This window comes from Limanda limanda, chromosome 17 (assembly GCF_963576545.1).
Source record: "Limanda limanda chromosome 17, fLimLim1.1, whole genome shotgun sequence".
Taxonomy (NCBI): domain Eukaryota; kingdom Metazoa; phylum Chordata; class Actinopteri; order Pleuronectiformes; family Pleuronectidae; genus Limanda; species Limanda limanda.
The window spans coordinates 16,167,569-16,178,014 of NC_083652.1; the positions used below are offsets into that span (position 1 = coordinate 16,167,569).

The 10,446-nt window shown below is 46.1% G+C and overlaps 1 protein-coding gene across 1 annotated transcript; it reads left to right on the plus strand.

Moving 5' to 3' along the window:
- Positions 1-1,085: 1,085 nt before the first annotated feature.
- zgc:112183 (uncharacterized protein LOC550410 homolog) lies at positions 1,086-9,624 on the plus strand. The gene is made up of 9 exons (XM_061090180.1): positions 1,086-1,308; positions 2,356-2,466; positions 4,298-4,339; positions 5,009-5,075; positions 5,331-5,383; positions 5,923-5,988; positions 6,742-6,798; positions 6,882-6,958; positions 8,521-9,624. The coding sequence occupies exons 1-9, from the start codon at positions 1,198-1,200 to the stop codon at positions 8,624-8,626; spliced, it is 690 nt and encodes a 229-aa protein (XP_060946163.1). The 5' UTR covers positions 1,086-1,197; the 3' UTR covers positions 8,627-9,624.
- Positions 9,625-10,446: the final 822 nt, after the last annotated feature.

Consider the following 10,446-nt stretch of genomic DNA (forward strand, 5'->3'; position numbering starts at 1 on the left):
GGAGACAGGAGACAGGAGGCAGGAGACAGGAGACAGGAGTCAGGAGACAGGAGGCAGGAGACAGGACAGAGGAGACAGGAGACAGAGGACAGAGGACAGAGGACAGAGGACAGAGGACAGAGGACAGAGGACAGAGGACAGAGGACAGAGGACAGAGGACAGAGGACAGAGGACAGAGGAGACAGGAGACAGGAGACAGCTCCTCCTCCTGATTCAGACACTAGGGGGAGACAAACGCTGCAGGAACAAAGATCCTTTGAGTCTGAAACCATTTTGGAAAAGGTTGCACATGCTGATTAAATATAGAAGGATTTGCTGATTCCTGTAGGATCTTATATATGTTCTTGACAAGATTCGCTTCATGAAATCAGAAAAATACTAAATACTAAAAGCAAAGGAGCTAATTTTATAATCTCTGCTTGGGGGAAGGGGGGGGGGGCAGGTCGGCACAAAGACGCGGATGCTCAACTCCTTTACGCACATGAATATGGATCATTCTTTAAAGCACCAGGTCACGATGGAGCCTTGTGTGACTCGCTGACCTTTGCTCTGACCCCTCCGAGGAGGAGGATCCACCACCACAACCACCTGTGGCGGATGAGTCAGCCCCCCCACCCCACCCCACCCCTCCACCCCTCCTCTCCTCCTCTCAGTGACTGACAGGTTGTTGTCAGTCATTAGGGAATAACAAGTGATGCTGGAGCAGGAGCTGTCTCCTCTGCCTACGCGCCGGGATCTGCACAGATCTCAGATATGTTTCCGGTTGTGTGTCTCCAGCTCTGCTCCTGATTCTTGCTGCTGCTGAACAATCAGAGACGCTTTTCCTCTGAGTGTTGATCAAGTTTCCATCTTCGCTTCCGTCTTGTTTTGGGTTTTTTTTTATTTTAAATTTTATTTTGGAGGACAGTGCCACGTTGAGGTGTGTTTGTTTCTCTCCTCGTCCTTTTTCGTTTTGCAAAAATGCCAGCAGCGACGGAGCTGGAGGCTGGCGGAGACTGAGACTACCCCCCCAACCCACCCCACCCCCCCACCACCCGTCTCACACACACACACACACACACACACACCGGCGTGCGCGTCTTTCTTGGACACATCTCTGGAGACTAACTACACAGCTGTGCTTCGGCTCCTCGCAGCCCCCAGCACACTTTTCTTTTTTCTTTTTTTCCTTGGGGGGTGGGGGGGGTGCAGATTGCGATGTCCACGCGGAAGACATCGTTGACGGACAAGCAGAGACAAAACGGAACGTCCAAATATGTCCTGGAGAGATGCGCCTCTGTCAACGAGTATTATGACATTGCCTTCAAGGTGTGTATATTGTATTTTCCCGTCTTCTTGCTGTAGTGCGTGTGTGTGTGTGTGTGTGTGTGTGTGTGTGTGTGTGTGTGTGTGTTGATTTTTGCATTTTGGATTTAATGGGGGGGGTTTAGTGGGTGCACCTGCAGCAGCTGCATGAATAATTCCTCACATCTGGATAATGTGCACATGATCGCTCAGATAATCTTAAGTGTAAAAAAAAAAAAAAAAGCAACAACTATCAGCTAATTAGTCATTAGTCATGCCCCCCCCGCCCATACCCCCCCCTGCTGTGCTCCATCCACCTGCAGGTTTAATGTGAAACGTGTCTCATGAGAAGATCTCTCTAAGGTTGTTGCTTTGTCCGCCCTCTCTGATGCACATATTTGCTGAGGGTGTAGATACTTGTTGCTCCCTTGTTAAATCCTCCCATGAGATATCAATAAAAAGACACACACACACACACACACACACACACACACACACACACACACACACACACACACACACACCTTCGATTGTTCCATAAAGGCACACAGACAAAAGGGAGAAGTTGCAATTCCAGTTTTAATTGTGTGCTGCTGCTGCTTGTGCTTCACTGTGAGAGGAACCGTGTGAAGCTTTAAACCACACACTGCTTTGGGTGGAGGGCTGTAATTGAATCCATTAGTTTTGGAGGAGGATGCTCAGCTGAGAAAAAATAATTGTTAAGAGCAAAATTACTGTCTCCAGTCAACTGGTGGTGTGTCACATGTTGGTGTCAGCTCAGTCGACAGTGAATCACAACACCATCTGTACTGGAGCAGCGTTAATAAGCCGCACACATTAACCAAAGTGACATGTTTTGCAACTCATCAAGTTGTGAAATATTCCTTTTTTTTTTTTACTTAAATTGCGAAATAATTTTTGCAACACTTCCCCTTCAGCTTCAATCTCCTTCTTCTCCTGTTCTCAGGAAACATGATTACTATTGTGCCATCGTGTACAGTTGTGTCAGTCCTGTTGATGTTGTCCGGCTGTAACCTGTCGTCCCTCTCTCTGGCGCCGGCTCTGCTGTAGGTGATGATGCTCGGAGACTCGGCCGTGGGGAAGACGTGCATCCTGGTGCGCTTTAAAGATGGGGCATTTCTCGGAGGCAACTTTATAGCCACCGTCGGAATAGACTTTAGGGTGAGAGAGTCCCACCAACACACAGAATGACTCATAACAGTATTCACTATTCCACTGTCAACTTTTGCATTTTCATATTCTTGTTTTCCGCTCATACGAGAAAGTATACTGAACCTTCTGGTGTTTACAAAGCAACAAGGGGTCCACTTGTTTGAGTGACATCAGACCAATTAGCACCTCCCGTCCATGCTGAACACTTCATCACCCGGGCGACGATAGCACCAAATGTTCGAATCCTCCCACCGAGCAGTCGAGTTCACAGGCCGCTTGAGCTCGTGTGGACAGCTTCATAAATGTCTTGACAAATTCCTGCCCACGTCCCGGTCTCCTGGAAAGATTGGCTGCAGCTCGACTTGAACGTGGAGGAGTCACACAGCTGACAGACACACACTTACCTACACACACACACACACACACACACCTCATGCACCCACACACATAACACCGCTGCTCAATGTGGAGACAATTTATTACAATACATCTTCCTCCAGTGGGGAAACATTTCCATCCAATCAAGTCAAAACACTTCCAATAACAGCAGGTCAATTGGTTTGAAGAGGACATTCTGTTGCATCGGCTGAACTCATTTGTCAGTTTAGGATGATGACATAGACACAAGGCAGCTAAGTGGATGTTTGACATTTCATCCCCCCCCCCCCCCCCCTCCATTCAAGCAACAGGTACTGTACACTTAGAGGCTGCTCATGAAATGCATTAAAAAGAGGAGGTGATGGATTTACACTTGCATTCATTTGAGGGATGTGCCGGATTAAATGTGTATTTGCTCAGAAGAAGAGTGGCTCCCGGTGTTTGTGTGTGTGTGTGTTTGTGTGTGTGTACCTTTTGTTTACCTCACCGAGTGTGACCGGGGGCTGAAGCTGCTCAGTAGTGATGGCAGGGATCTGAGAGAGAAGCATTGGAGTCAATGGGCTGAGCTTGTTGTGGCAGCCTGCTACACGGCCGCTCTATTTTCGGCACGCTTCCTCGTTACTCAGCATGCAGGCTCCTCTCACGTCATAATTGGACCGGGGGAAAAAAATGGAAACCCATGGCAACTAATGCAGAGGTTGAACCATGTCCATTCTGCCAAAGGCAAAGGATTCAGCAGGTGGCGGCTGTAGCAGGGTTCTTTTGTCCACCCTGTGTTTTTGTGGTATGTGTGTAGCTGCTTATTCACAGGAAAGGTTGTGGTGACTTGTTGTCACTGATGTGAAGTTATGAAGAGATCCAGGAAGTGCTGCATGTCATCGATGCACTTCCTTCCTCTCTAGCTTCTCTCCTCAGGTTGTTTTGTTGAAAATGCAGCTGTGATTGTGATACTCCCCATGAAAGAGCGTGTGGAAGAACCTGTAATTCTCTTTCTGAATGAATGAGCCCGCATGGTTACACACTGCATGTTATCTTAACCTTTATTTTCCACTTCACTCTTAATTCCCTTCTGGATGTTTTTCTGTTAAACAATCCCCACGCTTAGTCTTTTTTTATCTGGCATTTCTAAACAATTTAAGGCCAATCTTAGCTTTACAGGAAATCAGAGGGCACCATTACGGGCCTGAAGGAAATTAACGGGGGCGTCCGTTGTTCTGCTGCCAGTCGTCTTTCTCACTGTGGTGTAATTAAGTCTAATCCCAGGACCTTGTTGTTACGTGGGTGTTGTAAATTACATTCTCTGCCAGCGTTCAAAGCCACTTTTAGTCATCTTGTTTCTTCTGCCACACGCTGAGTCTCAGAGCGTTTTGTACTCGTCTGTGATGTGCGTCATTCATTCCTGAGCAGTTATGCATATGGTGATTTGTCAGTCCCTCACGGCCTCCTCTTCTCGTTTCTGTAGAATAAAGTGGTGGATGTGGACAACCTCAAAGTCAAACTCCAGGTAAGAGCATGCAGCTTTGCACCAGATTCACCCGTTTCAGCCCAACAAGTGACAAAACCCTCTCTTCTGTGTGGCAGCTTAAACTCATCTGGGAGTTTCTAAGGCTTTCAGTAAGACTCCAGTCAAAGTCTGTGATTATTATTTGGCGTGATAATGTCCAACATGCTGTTAATGCAAGGTGCAAACCCACAAAACCTCCAAACCTCTTCCCTGGGTGGACGGTGCCCAATTTACATTACTACACTTCCTTCTCTTCCCTCAAATCTGGCCCGAGATGAAATACTGTGATTCATTCAAAAAAGGATTCTACCAACGTGAGTCTGTAGATGTTTCGACCAAACTACCTGGAACTGTGAGTCCTCTGAACTTTGTTTTCCAAGGAACGAAAATGTTCCAGCAGATTGATGTATCGATCTAAAGCTCAGGGGAGATTTCCAGTCGCTTCTGTTCACACATAACAAGAGGATAAAAGCTAATGTATATCAGGAGTTAACAGTTTGCTCTATATCATCAGTAGCAAGATGTCACTCCACAGAAAAACAAATTCTGAGTAAATATGTTGTGGCTGCATCTCAGATGCTCTCTAATAATCGTTATCTGTGCAGCGTTTGAGGTGAAGTCCAGTTTTCCCACGTTATCCGATGTGTCATCATGTGGTTTTTCATGCAGATCTGGGACACAGCCGGCCAAGAGAGGTTCCGCAGTGTAACGCACGCCTACTACCGAGACGCCCAGGGTAACCTGTGCTTTTTATATTGCAATACCTGGTTATTTGTGTGTGTGCCTGCATGTGTGTGTGTGTGGGTGGCGGTCGGGGCAGTTCAGGATGTGGGTAAGGCAGCAACCTGGCTGAGATGTGTGATTATTTTTATTAGTGTGCACAGAAATGGTGTGTAGGTGTCCATGTGTGTTACATAAGACAGTGTGCAGCAATTTAATAATAACGTTTGCAACTGCTCCTCTCTCTCTCTCTCTCTCTCTCCTTCTCCAGCCCTGCTCCTGCTCTATGATATCACCAGCAAGGCGTCATTTGACAATACCAGGGTAAGGCTGTCTCATATTACCTTTCCCTCTCTCTCTCTCTCTCTCTCTCTCTCTCTCTCTCTCTCTCTCTCTCTCTCTCTCTCTCTCTCTCTCTCTCTCTCTCTCTCTCTCTCTCTCTCTCTCTCTCTCTCTCTCTCTCTCTCTCTCTCTCCCTCTCTCTCTCTCTCTCTCTCGGCTCTGTCTTCATTCTCACTTCCTGCTTCTAAACCCTCTCAAGCTTAACGCTCCACTCTGTCTATTTACATGCAAAGTACTTTCGAGGGCCTGAGACGTTTCCTCACAGCCCTCTTTGGAAATGACACGATAATATCGCTCGCTCGTTCGCTCGCACAGTTCCCAGTTTTTGGTGATGAGAAGCAATAAAAGTGTTCAAGGATGAGAGTGACTGAGTCGCCCATGATTGATTGGATGATGGGGATATTATTACAGAGAACAGGAAGGGGAGAATGCAGACTTTGGGTTTAGCAGTTGTGTTTAGGTCATGCGCCTCCTTCTCTCTCCGTCTCTCATGTTTCTCTCCATCTCTGATACTTTTGAAGGCTTGGCTCACAGAAATACACGAGTATGCCCAGAAGGATGTGGTCATCATGTTGCTCGGCAACAAGGTGAGCGAAGCTTCCTTTTTTTTTGCTTTACATGAAAGGATCAGAAGGATAAGTGGTCCCTTAGCACGATTTAAACACACTCTTATCACACTCAGACAGACATGAGACGGCTCAAAAGACAGAAAATGCTTCCACTCTGCAGCACATGCATGAATGCAAACTCGAATCAGTCTAAATCATGCTCGGGTGTCTTCGTTGATTTAAATGTGCACATTTGTCTACAGCGACAATAACGTGGGTACATTTGCAGAATTTACCCGTCACCCAGTGTTCTGTGATCATTATGTCTACATTGGAAGACAGTGCCACACAAATAACAATGCACTCGCTCCGAGCTTCTCTAGCATGAAACCATTTTCTTCACAACGCTGCTGGTGACGAACAGATGAGTTTTCATGTCTCATTGCAACCAGCAGTCATTGCCAATATATCTAAAAGCTCCCTCTGGTGGTTCAGAGAGGACTCACCCTGCTCCGGGGCCAGAGATGTCACACAGCGGCAGCTCAGATAATTTGCTGTGAGAGCAGCAGGACTGGTGGCATCAGTCTGCGAGAGCGCTGCTCTTCCGCTGGAGGTGGAGCTTCTGACATCTCATCAGTCCAAAGGAGCTCTGGCTCAGCGGGGGGGGCAGATAAGGGGGACGTGCCGGGCTGACATTCGAGTGCATCACTGTAGCTAATGGCACGGTGAGGCTGTGACCTTTCACCTTTCGCCCTTTATGACTTGCTTTCTCTCCCCGCTGCTGGCTTACAGTCAGACATGGCTGCAGAGAGGGTCGTGAAGACAGAGGAGGGAGAGAAGCTGGCCAAGGTAAAGCTCACTAGATCGGCTCCATGTGGTTTATATTTTCAGAGACAGACAATTCCTCTTCTAATGCTGTTTTCTCATCTCAGGAATACGGCGTGCCCTTCATGGAGACCAGTGCGAAGACGGGACTCAATGTGGACCTGTCCTTTCTCGCTATAGCAAAGTAAGTCATGAAGTACACAACCTGAATCCAAACAACAGAGTCTGAGGTGGCGATAGTGGAGCATTAGCAAATGAAGAGGCAGAGTTGACCTGTAGGAGTTGGTTGAGAACAAAACAGGGGTAATAAATAGGGAGGGAATGTTGGACTTTGACACCAAATTAATTCTCATGTTGCTGCGTGGCTGCTGAATGTTGCTGAAAATACTCATTAACAGGTTTGCCACATAGACTCTTTATAAAATGGATGCCATGACAGCTTCCCAAAAGTGAAGCCAGATGTCTCCATGGCCCCCTGGTGGCTAAAGGAAAAGTAAACACATTAAATAGTTTCTTTTTAATTTTTCACTGACTCACTTTTGGTCAAGCCTTGTATTGGCTGGACTTTGCAGCTGGGGATATTTTGGCTTCTCTTCTGGATAGTTTGAGGAAGTAGAGACACGTTGTCCATCTTTATAAACAGTGGTTTGCCCCAAGAACTTGATTATTTACAGATTTGGTTACAGCTTGTTCTGCTCCCCCCAAGTATCTATAATAGGTAAAGATATATCGAAAAGAAATGCTAATGCTTCTCAGTCTACAATTAATTATTTATTATAGTGTAGCTGGTTAAACATAATGAACAAGAGGAACGAAGCATGAAGCCTTTAAGGTTTTCATTTCATGAGAAACGATTGGTTAATCAATCATGTGTCATTATTTTGAGCTTAAAGTCAAGGTCTTACAAGAACGCTGGAAAGAATTAATAATTAATAACAGTTAACACCCTCTAAGCCAGATAAATAACCAGTAGTAGAAATCATTAATAGGTTAAATGAATCCAGTTTGACTTTTATCTTGGGTCATGCGTCACGAGAAGTTTTTATTTTTCGATCTGTTTTCAAGAGTTTTCTTTCCTCTTCTCCTCATCGTTGTGCATTTCTATTCTTTCCGTTTACGTGGGATATTAATGTTCCTGAATCCAAAGCCCCCTGATGGTTCTTGAGCTAATTAGATGTTTGTTCCTGTCGACTCGACATAATGGGACTGTGCACGTGTCAGGCTGCATGTGGCTCTCGAAACATTAACTGAGTGACTTCTTGTTTTGTCTGACTTCCTTGTGAACACACCTTTCTCGTTGAATAGCAGGAAACCTGAACTGGGTTGGATACATTTGCACAGCGTGTTCCTTTAGAGCGGTGCAGGAAAAATAATGTGGCGATCTGCCGCCTTCGAGCGCCGGGTATTTTAAGTGCAAGTTTGATGAAATGAATCATGCCAGAGGCTTTTTGATTAAATCTCAGCAGAGAGGGACATTTCTCTCCCTCACCCTGTTGCTTGATTTATTTGTCTTGCCTTCTCATTTTCTTTATTCACTCGCCCAGTCTGTCCTCAAAATCCCACACATCCACCACCTCTGTATCTAACCTACTCTTACTCTCTCTCTCTCTCTCTCTCTCTCTCTCTCTCTCTCTCTCTCTCTCTCTCTCTCTCTCTCTCTCTCTCTCTCTCTCTCTCTCTCTCTCTCTCTCTCTCTCTCTCTCTCTCTCTCTCTCTCTCTCTCTCTCTCTTCTCCCTCTCTGTCAGGGAGCTGAGGCACAGAGCGACCCAGCAGCCGAATGAACCCAAGTTCCAGATACACGACTACATCGAGTCTCAGAAGAAGAAGTCTGGCTGCTGTAGCGGGGTGTAGCTGATGCTGATCACCAGGCAGAAAGAGAGAGAGAGAGAGATTGAGAGAGGAAGAGAGGGGGGGAGTGGGAAGGAGGTAAAGATGTCTGCTCGCACACAAAACGCCAATCTCAGCTCCGAACGTGAGAAGCGGACGACCTCGACTTCTTCAATGAGCTCTGAGCTGAGGGGGGGGAATCTGGATCGGCCGCCGTCCCTTATCTGAAATGTGAAATTCAAATCTGTTTTTAATGTCATGTGTAGAAAAAAATGTCTGTGATGTTTGTGGTGACAGTTACAAGTCAGGAGTTAAAATCTGAAATGCTATATTCATCTGCAGGGACAACCAGAAAAAACAGATTATTATCATTGTGCTCTTAATAAACGGCTGTTTTTTGTATGAACAATCAATACGACTGTTGATGTGGGTATAGCATTTTTTGCCATACAGCTCTCGGTTTGTTTCGTCCCAGTTTGACCCGACTGTGAACTGAATCCCCCCTTTTTTGGCCTTACACCCCCGTCCTTTGTCCATGTTGGTGTGTTTGAGGAGTGGACCTCGGCTTCACAGTCAGATTGTAGCTAAACTGATCCCGTCTGTTCACACCTGTACTGCTGTTCGGTAGAATAAAGCCAACATCTTGAGTGTCTCTGTCTGTGCATCCTATTAAAGGCCAGTGAGACTCAGACGTGCACATGGAACCGTGCTGGAGGATCCTCCCACCAGGCTCCATATTAAAAGAAAAAGATTTTCATTACTGTCATGTGTTCAGATAGAGGTTCCTCAGCATGCAGTGCACACACACAGCACTCAGCACACAGAGACACACACACAGCACTCCCAAACACCGTCGTGTCTCCTTTAATTATGGATGTTGTTGTCTGGGCTTTACTGAAGCTGTATATGTTCATACGCTTCATCGTGTGACTCGATTCTTTGTAAATGTTCATTTTTAATGTTTGCTTGTCATCTTGCTCAGTGTCACGTTTGTCTGAGTGTCACGGTGATCACAAAGTGCCACAACAAAGTGCTTTGTTATCATATATATAATATATATATATATACACAGCTATAAAAAAGTATATTTTGTAATGTATGTGGTGTTGTTTTCTTGAAGTCTGTGTCGTGTGTGTGTGTGTCAATGTGTGTGTTGGGATTTGGGCGGAGAGCAGCAGGAGTGGGTGACAGGATGTGGTGAGGTTAATGAGCCACTGTGTGGCAGCAGCTTCACTGTTTATCCTCCAGGATGAAGCACAGGGAAACTGACAGCTCACAACACACATGTTAATGTAATTCATGTCATCGAGATCTGTAACCATGAAGTGTTTGTCATCGTTGTCGGTGCAGTGAGTTTGTATTAACATGCTTGCGGAAGACATTAAAAACTTGGAGCTCATTCATGATTCCCTGCACTGGGCTGTGCCCCTGAAGGCAGCTGGCCTCCTCTCCCACTCACACCTGTGGGTCACACACTGGTCGTTCTCCATCCTTTACTTTGAGATGGATCAATCGTTCAGATGATGTCCCACTAGCAGGTGAACTCCTCGCTGAACGAGTCCAACTCACACTGCAGTTATCGTCACAGATGCTCCGGTGGCTTGAAATCTCCAGGTTGCAGAGTGTTGGGATTTCCTGTCACTGTCCTGTTATCAGGTCTGGAAGCATTGTCAGCTGAAAAGTCAAATCCTGCATCCAAAGGTTTGGTTCAGCAGCTTCCTGAAATACTCATCTGATCTTTTTCTGTTACCATTGCATCAAGAGAGGGATCCGAGTCGACTGACTTCAAAAGAAAAGCAATGCAGATAAGAATCTGGAGACTGGCATTGAAGACAAGTTAAATC